This window comes from Saimiri boliviensis, chromosome 4 (genome assembly GCF_048565385.1).
Source record: "Saimiri boliviensis isolate mSaiBol1 chromosome 4, mSaiBol1.pri, whole genome shotgun sequence".
Classification (NCBI taxonomy): Eukaryota; Metazoa; Chordata; class Mammalia; order Primates; family Cebidae; genus Saimiri; species Saimiri boliviensis.
Window position 1 is genome coordinate 61,973,339 of NC_133452.1, and position 16,781 is coordinate 61,990,119.

The following is a 16,781-nucleotide window of genomic DNA, read 5'->3' on the forward strand; positions in this document are numbered from 1 at the left end:
TCAGGAGCTACTAGAGCTGGAGAGGGGGCTGCTGACTCCAGCTGAACTGGAAGTCCCTGGTTCACAGTCACCTGAGGCAGGTAAAAATGTAGTTAGCCTTATAAAGGTCATCTCTCCCTTTCGGCATACTGAAGAGGATTCAGATACCTCTCATTAGGAATATCCATGTCCACATCACCCAGTTAAGACCCAGGAAGATAAAATCTGAGTTACTTACCTGCCTATTTATTTGTCATTACATTTCTATTGAGTTGTCATCGTGATCTTAGGCACTAAAATTAGATGTGAGGCTGAAACAAAGAATACAAAGAAAGGGAGGAGAATTCCTTCCTTCCCGCCACACCATTGCACCACAAGAATCGCCTCTGTTGCCGTACCAGCAAGCATGCTGTTCTGTTTCCATTTTATCACGATTGTCTTGCCTAGGGACCTGAATGTCAACAAGCAGTTCTCTGTCTTGGAATTCATCATTACCCAAACTTTCTGTCTGCCCTGGCATTAATGTTAATATAACTATATAGTTCTCTCTATATAAAACAAAACTATATCTCCTCACCACACCTGGTGGGGATGGGGTGAGCATCTGCCATTTCCGTGACTCTTTCCAGCAAAAAGTGACTTATTTATCTTTCAACCATTCATCAGACAGTAATTACACTATTCTCTCTCAAATCAGTGCATTTTTGCCCAATCTTTTCTCTGTTATCATTGTTGCTTTTCTAGTACAATTGATTGTTAAAAACACTTAAGCTCTTATAGTTATCATTGTGATTATTACAGTAGTATTATATATTTACAAAATGCTTCTACCTTCAAGAGTTACAAGCTGTCAATACATTCTCTGAAATGATTTAGTATTAATCATAGTTAACTCTATAGTCCATGAAGCTGACTGAAAAGTCAGGGCAGGCAGAGGCCAGCAGGCAAGCAACAAATCTCCAAGAGTGGGTAGAATGAATGAATGAATGAACAAATGATCAAATGAATTAACTTGCAAACAAATGGATAAATGGGGTTATCATTCTAGGGAATATCTGTTTGTTCAATTGTTTTCTTGTGTGTAGGTAAAGCTCCATTCCTTCATAAAGAACATGAAATTAGCAAAGAAAGTGCAGATCAATGCCAAAATTAGAAATCAGCCCAATAAGCTCTTCCTTCTCTCTTTCCTTACTTAAAGGAAATCTTCTTCATCCTTCAGATTTCAGTGCTAGCCCCACTTACTCAGGGAAACTTCCAGATCTTCTAATGAGTCAACTTCTCCTGATAAAGGTTCTCATGGCACTGTGCCCAATACTATCATGGCACTTGCCACAGTGACAACTTCACGTTGTGTTATTATTTAAATAGACATCTGTCCCTCAATGGACTATAAGCTTCATGAGGGCAAGAACCAGGTTTTGTTGGCCACTGAAACTCCCATAGTTGCTGCTCAACAAACATTTGTTGAATGCGTGAATAAATAGATTAATTAATAATGGTAAAAGCTGCTGCAGTCTTCAAAACTCCTATTCCTTTGGCCACGTGAACTTGAAGCATTTAGCCTCAGACTATATCACAATTCTTCTGAAAACCTCTTTTCCTTCTGTTTAGCAGACACAGTTTTCAGCCACAAAGAAAGTAGCTTCAGTGTGTGGGCCAGCAAACTCTTGATGGGTAACAGCAGCCTCATTCTATCATTCTTCTACTCCAAAGCATCTAGCTCCCCACATCAATATACGCCTTGGCCAGCTTCTTCCAGGCCACTTACACTGAGGAAACTATATTCTGGGCTATTTGTTGCTGTAATGGCACCACTGTTCCTCTTCATAAATGGGGATAACAGCTAACCAAAATCCCTTTGTTTTAGTTCTGTGCAATCTCATGTTCTAAAGTCCAAAAACAGTGGAAATAGTGATCACATCAGTCCTGATATTACAGCCAATGTTCTAATAATCAGGTTTCCCAAAACAGCTGGTGCTGGGTAGAAGAGGTGGTTCATCTAAGGACCCTATGATGAATGCTAACCACATTTTTATCTTTCAGTCCATACTTGGATTATTTCTCCCACATGTCAAGAGTAGACAGGTATGACACATCCATATACAGGTATAAAGAATTCAACCTCATGAAATAGCCTCAGGAGATCATCTCTTTCTCTCCTGTGACATTTGTTGGCACCTCCCATCAGCCATCACTCTGGCTCCCTGTCTAACAGTTCCCTGACTTTCATTCTGGTAGCTATCCCTCCCCATGCTGCCCATGGGCTTCAGAAGAAAATGAGCTCAACTTGAATTTCAGAGGGAAACCCTGATTGACTCAGGCTAGACATTCCATTGCTGTCTCTGGTCATAGCCCCCCATTCGGGTATGAGCATGTAATGTAAGCACAGACAATGAGTATAAATTTCAAGACTCTTTTTTGGAATGCTAGGACAGAGACACTCATTCTAGAGGATGTCAGCAAGAACATGTGTAGCCCTGATTGCTGCTAGCAGCTGTCCCATGACCACCGAGGAGCTTACCATGGAATGTGGCCAACACTCAATACAGAAGAATACAGAGATGGAAAGAAATGGGACTGTGATAAGACCGCTGTGCTGCTGAATCAACCTGCCCCAAAGTACATACTAACTTGGGGCTTCATAACTCCAGAAGATGTCTTTTATTGTTGGGGTCTTCTGTTACTTGTATTAAAAATCCTGATACACCCTACAGGTAATCACCAAACTGTATCTACTCTAAGAATAAAACAGACTTCGAAATAATCTCTTTACCTAAAGACGGTCCCTTCAAGATTACCATCTCCTTACCATAATACTACCTCTAAGGCCAGAGCTTGAGCAGACCCGTGGATGCTGTAGGTCTCCGAGAGCAAGAGCTAGATTCTATGTGGAACTTGCCTTCTGAGGCCCTAAACTTTCTACTGGGTTGGGGACAAGCATCAACTGCCCTACAGAAAGAAAATCGCTGTGTCAGAACACATCCCTTCCTGGTGCCTTTCCTCCCACACTTTGCCCAAAAAAAACACAAAACAAAACAACACACACACACACACACACACACACACACACACAACTAAATTGGTTCAACACACTTTTGCTACTGGGAAATGTTTCATAACTACTAATGAATAATTCAGTGAATAAGATATTTTTAGTTTTCTATTGCCAGACACACCCAACTTTGATGCAAATGCTGTTGCCTTTCTTACTCTCCAAATTCCCCTTGCATACGGGATCCTAAATGTGTTACTTCCTTCACAGAGGCCCAATCAACAACAAAAATCACATCACCCATCCTGTTCAACAGCTTCCAATAGCTGCCATCACACTTAGAATGAACTCCAAACTACTGCCTCTCCAGACTACGTCATTTGGCTTCTCACCACCTTGATCATTCCGCTCCAGACATCTGTACTTCTTGCTGCTATTCAAAAATGCCAAGACTGTTCCTGCCACAGGACCTCTGTTTCTCACTTACTCCCCCTTCTCTGCAGGACACTCTGCTGCCAGCTCCTCACACACAACTAGCTCCGTCACTTCCTTCTGTCCCCAGCACATGTCACCTCCTCAAAATAACTTCTGTGATCCCCAGATATAAAACAGCAGCCCCTCACTAGCCCTCCCCTCACTCTGCTTTTTTCTTTTCATAGCACTTTTTCCTACCTGAAATCATATTACAAAGATATTTTTAAACCTGTATATCATCTATCTCCCCTGCTAGAATGTAAGTCCCTCCAAAGCAGGGACTTTTTCTCTTGTTCAAAAGTCTATCCACCAAGCCTAAAACATGCTTAGTGCCATATACAGACTCCATACATCTTTCTATTTTATTTTTTAAAGAATGAATGGATGAGTAAATAACAAGAGTTTTTTTTAAAAAGTCTGACTAAAAACAAACAAAAAGCTGCAGAGGGGTACTTATTTCCTAAATGGCAAACCTCTCTTTTTCTTTGATATCAATTTATATTGCTCTACTTATGAAACATACAATCCTACAGATTATCACAGAAACTGTCACGTTCTTCAAATATTTTCCTTTTAGCAGAGTTAGATGTGTAGTCATAAAAATGCTCACCATATTTTAAGTAATATAAAATCATTCTATCAAAACAGATTATAAGATAACATATCATTCATGAGATCCACATAAAAATCATTGCTTTATCCTGGAATGTTTGGCAAAAGGCCAGTGAAAATTAGCAGTCATAGTATCTCAAAATTCCTATTACCCCTTGAACCTCCAAAATATAGTTATTGGAGTGGGATTAACTAATGCTAATTAGCTAATCAAGAAAGTTAAACATTAAGAAAGTTTAAGTTTCTGTGACAAAAATCAAATGCAAAATCTTTGAATTATGTCATAACTTCTACTATTTCTGTGGAAAAATAATCATTTCAAAGTCAAGGCACTTGTTTTTCTACAATCAAAGGTGGTTAAATACTTTTAAGTACATTTCAACATATTTATGAAGGAATTATCCTACATGCCTGCAAAGCTCTCTCATAAATCAGTATAATATTTCCAAAGCACATTTGGAAGTAAAAAATTCATATCTACTAAGTATATTTTCCTCTATTCGAAGATGAATTAAGCAGAAAATACATTAATGTCTGAATTTATAATAGGAGTGGTTAACCCTTACCCATAGCAAACTAATGAAGAATATTTTACCATGGAAAAATTAATCAGGGCTCTCCAACACTATGCAATTTGACATTTTGAGGACTTAATCAGGAATGGATTTTATTCCGCTATTTACTTTTCATCATGGGGATGACTTACAAAGACACTACATGTTAGAACAAATATAATTCTTGAGCTTAATGTTGTCACTTTAAAGAAATTTATTTTAAATAATATTCCATCATTTAAAAATAGTCCTTGCAGAAGCGACATTTCTAGGATTATGTCATCTCTGGGCCAAATTCAGCTCTCAAACATTGAGCAAATATCAACATAGACACACAGTGAGCTTCAGAGCCTGAATGTGACTAACCCTCTGTTAGCAATGAGACAACACAAATTCTGGAAGGTTGTGATTGCTGGACATGGACTTCCAGCCCCAGCCATCGATTATCGCTATCTTTGTTAAAGACTACAGGAGTTTCATTTAACTAGAGTGCTCAGTAAATTGCAGCAGAGTTCAAGCATCTTTATGGATTCATTAAACCATTGATCTGCCTCCCAGAGCTTGTAGCAGAGCCCCACTCTGGCCCACAGCCTGTGTTTACAGAGAATGCAATAGACTGATGTTTGTAACCTCCAAAGGCAGTCTGTCAGTAGACATTAGATTCCACTGTGTGCACAGCCACCCTAAGAGTGGATTGTAACATAGGGAATTTCCCATTCTCAGTCTCAACTGCTGGGACAGAAATTAACTGACCATCTGTAGCAAGATTTTCTTTATTTCATTATATTATCTGTGATAATATAAACAAAGAGCAAAGAGACCAAGGAACAAAGAATTACCCACAGCTTGGCCAGTTCACACTTCTGCTTATGTGTACAAAAGCTATCCAGAGGTATTGAAATGGAGGAGAAATTAAAATAACCACAGGCATGCCTATAGCTTGGATCCCCCATATACGGTCTCTTGAGTATACTAGGCATTGTGACCACACGTTGCAAAAGTGTATAAGAAAATTTCGGGTCTCAATATACTACCTTAAAACTTCTCAAGGCAAGCCACCTGCCCTTTGATGCATGCACTTATTCAGATATTTAACATTTTTAACAAAGCACTGAATTAACAGAGTACAACTACTATCCCAGGAAAATGAATAATCATTATCTCTTGGTTTCTCAGGACAGTTCACCAAGCACTCTCAGAACCTTCTCCCTCCTCTGGTGTTCATTAATAAGGTCTCACAACACCTTCCTTTTTAAGTCAGGCACAAGGAGTGCCTGAATGCAGCTTATGATGGGAGAAGCACATCAAAATGACCTGTAAGATAATTCTTTAAAGCTCTTTCTTCAAATAAAGCTGAACACTGTTAGTGGCAAGGTGAGAGAGTTAGAAATGTAAGTGACTGGATCGATAAGGAGAACATTCGTCCCAAATAAATAGATCCCTTCCTGATCATTTGTTTCACTGAACTGCCCACTGTCCAAACAGACAATCAGACTATGAACTCCAAACACGCACATTCATCACTCTGCAGAAGCAGTCACCAGAACACAATGTGGCTGATGCAATCTGACACTGTGGTTAATGTTAAAAGGGAGCGTGCCTTTTAGATGGATTGGATAATTACCGGCAGTTCAGATGAGAAAAAACTTGATTTAAGTGAACAGCATTAGCCATTACCAGAAGGATGGCCAGAGATGTACTGCGTCTGAAAATTAACATTCCAGCATATACATCAATAGCCCTGTGTATTGATCCCCACGTGACCAGATTCCAATTTATGAAAAATTCCCTCTCTTCCTTCTGCTCACTGAAAAATGTTGAACACAGACTAGGGCTTGAAGCTATTTAGAGTTTTGATCAAGTCTTCATATTTAATCTAAAATATCTAATGTTATTCAGAAACCGATGTCCATTCTGGCTAATGGGTTAGAATTATTGCTGCTTCCTTCACAGTCTCCCAACATGTAGCTCATTAAAAACTAGAAGTGGTTGCTATTCCTTTCAGTCCCCACTTGCCCCATGCTATGTTCCAGGTATCCCCTTAGTCCAGAGTTTCTCAAGTGGTTTTCAGGTGTTTTGGTGAACATGAGGTTACACGCCTCTCACCAAGCTTCTGATGGCTTTCTAGAGAACTGTGTCCCACCCGCCTGCAGAACCTCTACCTCAGGACACTTTCTGGCTCTCCTCAAGAGCCAGTGTGTCACTTTCAATGGACCTACACTCAACTTCACTAGCCAGAGCTTTCCTGCTCTAACCCTACCCCGAAATGTGTTACCAAAGGCTGACGTTTACCCCTCCTCTGTGATCGTTTTTTTCCAGCCTGTCATTTGCAGCAGCTCATCAATATTCCATTCTGTATTTCAAAATACAAGAGAATAAGAAAAGTGGGGTTTCTTGTTTTTTTCCCCAGAGCTTTCTGAAAACACCCCTGGTTGCTATGACCAAAAGGGAGCTCAGCCCCTGGCCTGCTGACTAAATTCCTGGGAGGAGAAGCCACTATACACATGAGGCAGTGGATGGGCTGACAGCACAGTACTAATGGACACTGCAAATCAAGTAGTCATTCTGCAGGCCAGGGTGTAGCTGGACAGATCCAGGAGGCTCACTGGTGGCTGTCAAAACCAAGGGAAATCCACAGGAAGAAACCTGGGGCTCCCTGGGTGCATTTACTTGTGGACCAAGGATATTTGCAAGCAACTGGCAAAAGCAAGTCTGTGGTCTGAGCTTCAGGTGGTCAGGGGACATTAATTGCCAGTAATTTCTTAATGTCTTTCTCCAAGTCTTCATGAATGATAGCCATTTTGCAAATTAAATCTTGCAGGTATTTAAAGGAAAAAGCAGACAGGTTAATCATTAGATTAACAGGGCAATTGTTACACATTTCTTCTGCACTACTTGGTTCTATAATGAAGTCTGAAACTGAGAAATCTTTCCCAAGATACATTCAAGTTTAATAAAAAGACAAATAGACTATATCTAAATAAAATATAACTCCAAATAACACGATGATACATGCTAATTAGAGATGAGTTCTTCCAAAAGAAATCTCTTCTAAGACTGTATAACCAAGAATATAGATTGAAAGTAAAAGAAATGCTAATAATACAATATTCCCCTCCTTGAATATTTATGTTATTATTATAATGATTGTTAGGAAATCTTAAAGGCATCATTGGCAAATATTGTTTCTGTCTATATAATCTTTTTCTTCATAATGCATCCTTATCCTCATCTCAGAGCCACATTGGTTTCTTCCCACTATGGTCTCCTGGGGAATCGCAATATTATGATATTGAAGAAGTATTTTGATCATTTCTTTTTTCTGAGATAGGGTCTTGCTCTGTTGCCCAGGCAGTAGTACAATGGCACAGTCATGGCTCACTGCAGCCCCAGCCTTCTGGGCTAAGCAAGCCTCCCACCTCAGCCTCCTGAGTGAGTAAATGGGACTACACGTGAGCATCACCACACTCAGCTAATTTTTGCATGTTTTGTAGAGACAGGGTCTCACTATGTTGCCCAGGCTGGTCTTGAACTCCTAGGCTCAAGCAATCCTCCCACCTCCACTTCCCAAAGTGCTGGGATTATAGGCGTGAGCCACTGCACCCAGCCTTTCAAATCATGAAAAAAAAAACTAGAAAAAAGTTTTGAGGAAGCAAAACTTTGGCGCTCTTAGGAATTTGTGCTTACTTGTAAATTATCAACATTCCTAATCCATAAAGAGCACTATGAATGAGATCTGAACAAGAAAAGGAAACAATCTTCCTTTGCATTGCCTGGAGTGGCCATTTGTCTTGAATTTTGATTTCCTGCTTGATTTTTAGATGTTAGTTTAGACAATAAGATATTTCCCATGAAAAAGGAAAGAGATCAAACATAAGGCATTTGGAAGTGACTAACATTTGTGTTCTTGTTTGTTACTCCCTTTTAGAGGGATAATGGTTACAAGACATTACTCTCTTAGGAAAGAGTATTTTTAAGTGTGTATTACTATGCAAAGTAAAACTGGTGTTAGCAAGTTGGACTAAATGTTTCTACAAGAGTACAAAACCACTAAGGAATCTCTGCAACTTTCCCATTCCTAGGTGAATCACAAGGACAGAAATGTTCTCAAGTCCAAAAAGGGGCTGGGAAAAGAGTGAGCTGTTAGTTCCCTGAAAAGTCTCTAATACATGAAATAATGAGATTGACATCCCATTGTCCATACAATGCCCACAGACTGCACAAGTATTTTTTTTATCCATTGTTTCAAAAATTTTTAAGCCAGCAAATAAGCCTTTGGGGATAAGGATTCTACAAAATATATTATGAATTAACACTATCCACTTCTTAGAGCCAACATTCTGAAATGTGTAAACTAGTAGTTAGAGTCCTTAAGTGAATACAGCTGTGATTCATGGTCCTCTCCTGGCAGTGTTTAGAAGTATTTTGAAGAAAGCCTAATATTTGTAGCAATCCAGACAACTCTTCAAATAAAAATTTAAATTCAGTTAAAAATATAACCTACACGCTATAGAGGTTAACCTGGCTTCAATCCACACCACCTTATTGCATAGTGACAGAGTTTGTGAGAGATGTTATGTGACACTTTCAACCCACCCCATGAAACAGAGAAACCCAAAGAGAAATGAAGGATTGAGAGGCAAACAAACAAAATTTAAAGAGCCATTTTGAGTGGGCCATCATTTTGAGAGTCAGGTTATTTTTGTCCTTGTTTTTAGGAGCAGATCAATTCCTGACTCTACACCCGAGCGTTTGTGAAGAGAAACAGGGACCACAGGCACAGCTGTCCAATTTACATTCACAAACGCAGGTGTTGCTCAGACACAAAACAGAGGTCAGCTGAATACTGCTCCTAATTAGCTACCTTTTCTACTAGGATTTTTCTTTGTAAAGTTATGCATGCAATTTGGGTTCAACTTAGAGACCATTTTTAGATCCCAGCATGCTATTCAGCAACAAACGGGCTGTCATCATAAAGCATAATTTACAGCACAGTTAATTTTATGTTTTTTTTTTAAGTCTACACTATACCTAAGGCAAAATTCTGTTCTGCACACACACATTATTCACTGTTTTCTATCCACTTCTCAACACTTAAAAAAGGTAGAATTTAGCCAGAAAACTCTATTATGTAGGAATGGGAAGAATTTTGCCCTTTTTCTAAGATTAAGAAAGTCCCCAATTTTACTAACGAGGACTACGGACTTCGTTAAATGATACAAGAAGAGAGTAGCCATTTGCTATTGTCTTCAGCAGGGAACACCCAGGGGCTTATTACAAGCAGTTCTTAGAAATGGCAGGATGGAGACTGGTATCTAATACAATCCATTAGGAAACCCAAGCCCTAAATGAAATGACCACGAAATCCTATCAGTTAACAGAAATGCAGCAGCTGTACATGTTTATTGTAATACAATATAATATTGTAACAGAGATAACACTCTTTAAAATTAAAAAAAAAAAAAAAAAAAAGAAGCCGGCAGGTGATATGACTAGTTTATTTCTGTATTTGAAAAAAAAAACACACACACACACACTCACACACAAGAAGGCATAGCATGTCAGAGCTTTGGGATACATAAGGAAGGATGAAGACTGCAGAGAAGGCAGGAATTGTTTGTACACTAATGGACAACTGGGATTAGATGGCAAAGTCACTGGCTAAACACCAAACCACTGCAACTTCCAGGTTTTGCAAGATGTTCAAAGACATCCCCCAATAACTTCTGGTAGAAAGTGAAATGTGATTGTCCTCCTCCCATTGCTGACTTTACCTGTTGTACATATTCCAAATGCTAATTCCTAACCTGGCTCCCAGTTACCCATTTTTCAAAAATGTACACTGTGGAAGTTCAAATTCAGTTTGACCTTAAACTCTATAATGATATAAACAATATAGACATAGATACGGTTTCTGGAGTGTTTTTCCAAATGGAATCAGGTTTAAAGGCTCACTACAAAGTACAGTTTGCAAAACATGTATCACCAGGATTGTGACAAATCCATCTTGCTTGATTTTATTCCCTACAGGCAGCCCATCAAGATTCAGACCCATAGCCCTTCAGAATTAGAGAAAGACAACAAGCCCTGTTCTATAGCCATCTTCTGGGATGGAATGCAAAGTATTTTGTTGTGGTAAGTAGGGCTTTGAAGAAGAAAGCACTGGGCCCACTCCTGGGGTTGTGACTCCAGTGCTCAGCATTTAAAATGGGAGCCCCAGGGTCTCAGAGATCATTTTAATCCCCCTATATTAAAACAAAACGTGTTTCCCTTGGGTCGTTCTTCCCACCCTCCTCCCCAGATTCACTGGCTCCTCCCAGGGGAAAGTGAACTTGACTGCTGACAGTCCCAAAAGAATTCCAAACAATTTCCTTACTTGCCTCTCTGTTCCAGTGAAGATTATGAGCCTAACTCTTAGAGACTGCTACCAGAATTCCACCCCGCTGAATTCTGCAGCCTAATTCTTTCGGCATTATGTTTTTTGGCAGAATGAATGTGACCCAAATTTGCAGGAGATAATTTGCTGCAACAGTGCTTCTTGCAATGCAGTGAGCCCATAATTAGCATTTCAGGATTGCAAATACCACACTTTTAGAAAAATAATAACTGTTTGCTTCAAGAAAGAACAGATTTGGATCTTGTATTATAGAAATGGAAACACTTAACAAAATGTGGACAATTTTAGTAAAGATTTTATGAATTAAGGAAGCTTTACATATCAATGGAAAATAATTGAGGACTAGCAAGTGACCTCAGTAGTTGGTGGCAAAGGCTACAGCAGTTCTTTAAGGATTCAGAAAATCGTTGTGTGCATGTGTGTGTGACTGTAAAAACATCATGCATTCCATTTCCCATCCATGGTGGCTAACACTATTCAAAAAGGACATTTTCAGACCTGTGATGTCTTTTTAAAAAACAAAACAAAACAAAAAATTCTAACTATGGCTGTTCCTGTGTTTACCCACCATGCTTCTCACAGATGCTTGGCTATGTGAGCAATGTTGTTTCATGGATTCATGATTTCTTTTCTCAATATCAATCAGCTTTAACATCAGATGTCAAAAGAGACTTGACATTTTTCTTAACAAGAGCTCGTGGGTCAGATTTTGAAAAGAGCAATAGTAATATTTCCACTGGGTACCAGAATTAAACTGAGTAGGCTAAAACTTTCTGGCCATGCTTCTGTGGCTGATTACTTGGCTTTTATAAGAAATATCTACCACTTATCTTTCATAGACTCAGAGTGCATTCTGCACTCTACTGCTGGAAAGATACTAGCCATGAGGATACCAGCTGTGATCACAGTGTCCTTATTAGATTCATTCACCCTCTCAGAATGCAAACACGAAGCCAAGAGAAACACGTTAGAAGGGGATTCCTTATTCCAAAAGGTTAAGCATGACACAGAAGGGGAATGGACAAAACAGAAAGAATAAAAATATAAAAATAAAAGGTGCGCAGTGTTTTCCACTAGAAGCTACGAGGCACATGCGCGTGTGGGCTGGTGAGGCCTGCGGGGGCCGCCTCTCTCTCCGGTGCTCTTACCTTATTTCTCTTGAAGTAGGCTCGTCGGCAGGCTGCAAAGCACTTCTCGCTGCAGAAGCTTTTCACCTCACTTCCCATACTCAGGGAATAGCGCTTGATTCCCACTTTCTGGCACCAGGCACACATTATTTGTACATTTGACACATCATCTTCTATAATAAAAGTATAAGAAAAATGTTCATATCAGAAGCAAACATGCCTTCAAATATAGACACACCCTGAACCTGACAGAGTACCCGGACCTGATTTTAGTTTCTGGACCTTGGAGGAGAAGTGCTTTTTCTTTCTCCCTCTCCCTCTCTTTCTCTCTCTCTCTCTCTCTCTCTCTCTCTCTCTCTCTCTTTATTTATTTATTTAGGCTCCTAAGTTTCTAAAAGATATTTACTTAAAAACCAGAGCATGGCTGCAGAGCCATGAGGGCTCCTAGGGCTTCTTAGCCTGGCTAAAAAAAATAACAAAAACAAAAGCTTCATCTGCCTAGTTAAACCAGTCCCAGTACTAATGACGCTTGTAAAATAACTCATTTCTTCAAAGGTCCTGTGAAAGCTTACAGGATCTGCACTGCGCGGGACAATTTGTAGGGTACCAACTTACAAATGGAACACCCTCATGTGAACCTTGACCAGGCACCAGGCTCAACCATGGCATGTTCCCTATTACTATTAAATGATATGTGCTATTGTTTACTCTTGCAATGTAATAATTCTCAAGCAATGCGTTTAGTCAAAAAAGGAAAGATGGGCATGGCCAGATTCTGGCAACAGAAAGAGACAAGGCTGGCTCACTGAACAGACGCTGAAAACGCAGGCTTCCGGGCTGGCGTCCTAAGGGAGATGCAGGCCTGGTTGAAATTCTCCTCCATGTCATGTGGTTCATGGACCCTGGATGGAGGGATGGCAATGGGAATGCCAGATCATTCTCAGCCAGATTGGTGGTCCTCCGAGCTCCTCATGTCATGTCATGGGGTGGCCCAGAATGAATTTAGGTGGTTTGCAAATATTTCTACTATTTAAATTGTTGTATTTATTTTCCTTTGCATGAGGAGAAAACAAATTTAACTAGCATAACAAGCCCATAATATCACAAACACTACTGCTTAAACAAAGAAAGGATTTTAAAGTGAGTCAATTAGTAAAATATATTTAGTAAATCATAGTGTAGGTGGTCAGAAGTTATGACAAAAATTATGATGGTGATATTTGGGTCTGGGAAACACTGGCCTTCTTTGAGGGGTGGGTGGAGGTGTGGACAAAAGGAAACTTTAAGTAGACACCCAAGTAATATTTCTTTGTTGCATATTAGTGGCTTTTGCTACATCTTGAGTTTTCTCTGTCCTCCCAATTGACAGCAGGGTGTGTGTGTGTGTGTGTGTGTGTGTCTGTCTGTCTGTCTGTCTGTCTGTCTGATTGCCACATCTCTTCTTCCTTTATGGAATTTTTTTTTTTGTATTAACCCAGACTCATGCTCCAGACATGAATGATAATCACAAAATCCCCAAAAAGCACTAGGGTAGTGTTGTCTGATTTCTAGATAAAATCCCCCAGAGACTAATTGCTAAGCAAAGCCTGGTCCATGAGTTGTTGACATATTCATGGTTCATAGAGTCTGTCATGCAATCATTTCATTTCCAGGGAAAAGATTTAGTTTGAGGCAGTGTGGTCATCAGCCTGCAAAATTAGAAGCAAACTAATTTGTAGTGCAGTGATACAGCCTTTTTCCCCTTGAGTATCACCACTCTGAACTATGTGCGGCATTTTATTTACCTCAATGGAATAAATATTGCCATTTTAATGACCTTTTTGTATTTCACAAATTACATATTGTGATCTATTGTTAATTATCAAATGAGACGGTATAAAAAATGACCTTTGATGTCAAACATTTTTGATCACATAACTTTCTTTAAATGGCATAATATAAATTCAAATGTCAAACAATTATTGTATTTAATAATTTGTTCTATTCAAAGCAAGCTTTTTGATATTTCAGGAATATCATTAACAAAAAATTTAAAAATTAAATAAATAAATAAAAGCAAGCTTTTATTTATATTTTACATGATCTCTAATATGGTATCTCTCTACATATTAACATTATACAATGGTATGGAAAATTAGCAAAGCTCTATAATTTACCTTAGCATATGAAGAAGTTTTCTTAGATTAGAAGGAGCATTTATTTTAAAATAATCACCTGTCTTTACTAAACTAGATAGCAACTAATAGTTTCTATTTTTCCCAATTGATAAGATGTTTTAAAATCTTAAATTCCTGAAAAAGAAGATGATACAGCAGAATTCTTATAAATGATCCACTGGCAGTAAGCTTGATTCTGGTGAAATCTGTAAGGAAAAAGATTTATGCAGGAAATCATCTGGCCTCACAGTTTAATGAGGAGATCCCCACGTCTCAGGGAGCCATTTTAGAACATGCACTAGGTCCCTGTCATTGTTTCTTCCTTTAAATCATCTGACTTGTAAAACAAAGTATAAAATTGTTTAAGACCTAGATCTTTAACTACAATGGACCAAAACTGAGATGAGAGAGAGTAGAGCGCAAAGCTATTCACAAGGCCAGGGCTTAGCGTGAGGCTTGGGCCAGGCCTGGAGGAATGATGCTTGGGGCCAAAGGATAGCTCCAGGGTCTTTCTCAAGCTTCAATCCATCATCACCAGACAGACCCACCTGTCATTTTTTAAAGAGAGACAAAAATACTTTCTTAAAATGGACCTAACAAATGAACAAAAAGGTAGAATTTTAAAACAGATTATTTCTTATAAATCATTCTTACTACAAAGCAACAATATGAGATGAGACAAAAGAAATTCTGCACTTCTATATCTGGTGGTTGGAAAACTCTGAAAATGATGGTTAGCATTTGCCTTGTCAAATAAGTCAATGTTCCCAGCAGTTTTTTGTAAAATTTTGTTTCACAAAGGTGTATGCTTTGGAAAGCTCCCATCACATTTCTTCTTTCCTGGTATTAAACTTTTGCCAGCAGCTAACGATCCAAAGAACCATCTGATAATTGGGTTATTCAAAAAAAATTTTTTTAATTTCTTCAGCTATCCCAGGTATTCTAGATTTATAAAAGTCATTTATATTAGTAATACATTTTAGAAACTCAAAAAGCATTGTGATTATCTAAATTAATATTGTCAGGCAAAATATAGTTCAAAATTCTGCCACCAGACATGAGAAGGTGTCCCCATATCTTATGACTGCTCCCCTAGAAAAATGAATGCTTCTTAAGTGGTTAAAGTCAAAGCGATCCATCCACTTCAACACCTGCATCTCTTTCTATCTGAAACCTGGAAATGAAGCGCATGCTTTACACTGGCAAAATAGAAGTCTTTAGCATTTTAACTTTTCTAATTTGATCTGCTTTAAAAATTTTTTCTATTTTAAAAAATATTTATTCAAGCCAGGGAAAACCTAATAACCTATCTTATATTTTGGCTAACGGTCTGTGCCATTAGAGACTTGAGATTACCTCAGAGAAGATTCGCATAACAGATTTTTACATTACATTATCTTACACCTATTAGGCTGTGCATTTTTATAATAAACAATGCAACAACAAATGCAAAATGTTTACAGCATTAAATCACATTTCCAAAGAGAACAGTTTTTATAACATAATAAAATTTTCATATGATAATGTAATATAAATATGTATCAGTCAAAATATGCAAATTTCAATTAATCATGAAAATTTTGTACCACCTCTTTAGAATTTAATTAAGCAGAATGTTTAAGGCATTTTCTTTCCAATCTAATGTTCAAAGAGCTATAGAACATTTTTCTACCTTACATCCCAGAAGAAGTTCAGATTAATTACTCCAAGATGAAATCAAAATTGTATTTATTTATTACAGTGCAGGGAAGTGTGAAATCAAGCATTTCTGAAGTGCCCTGCTGAAGGTGTTTGAGAAATTGCATTATCTGGTTACTTTTAAAAATAAGGATGGCCATTGGTCAGTGATCTTCTTGGGGCATTTGAATTGGCTATAAACATGCATACTAACTTACCTGACCAGCGCCCAGAGAAAATCAGTAGGGCATTAATGGACTCTGGGCAATTAAACTGTAGATCTACCACCCCTTTGTAACTTTCACGGGAGTCCAAGTCTGAGGGGAAATTCTGAAAGTATTTGCTGGAACATCTATCTCGTCCAACAGTTCCTAGAATGCACACATCCAGATAATCAATGAAAGATCTGGATTATATCTGAGACAAGGTGCAAGGCAGTCTGAGGAGACTCTGTTGTTAGGCTGGAGTACAATGGCCCAATCTCGGCTGACTGCAACCTCTGCCTCCTGGGTTCAAGCAATTCTCCTGCCTCAGCCTCCTGAGTAGCTGAGACTACAGGCGCAAGCCACCACACCCAGCTAATTTTTGTATTTTTAGGAGAAACGGGAGTTTCACCATGTTGGCCAGGATGATCTCAATCTCTTGACCTTGTGATCCACCCACCTCAGCCTCTCAAAGTGCTAGGATTTTAGGTGTGAGCCACGTACCCGGCCGGCAGCAGCTATATTTAACAACAGAATAAAGACACGGCCTGGAAAGCTGGCAAGAAACTAGAGCTAAAGTTTGCTTTCTTCATAACTTCTTCAAAGAGAG

At 38.8% G+C, this 16,781-nt stretch overlaps 1 protein-coding gene across 5 annotated transcripts in view; it reads right to left on the reverse strand.

Moving 5' to 3' along the window:
* The window catches only part of SOBP (sine oculis binding protein homolog), a 169,638-nt gene that overhangs the window by 114,368 nt on the left and 38,489 nt on the right, over window positions 1-16,781 (reverse strand). For 3 of the 5 annotated variants that reach the window (XM_074397648.1, XM_074397647.1, XM_074397651.1), the window contains 2 exons: window positions 16,187-16,339; window positions 12,157-12,308 (listed from right to left, as the gene is read on the reverse strand). In XM_074397648.1, the coding sequence (XP_074253749.1) occupies window positions 12,157-12,308; window positions 16,187-16,339 (305 nt within the window). The remainder of the gene's footprint in view (window positions 1-12,156; window positions 12,309-16,186; window positions 16,340-16,781) is intronic. The other 2 variants (XM_039467711.2, XM_074397649.1) reach the window with 1 other exon arrangement.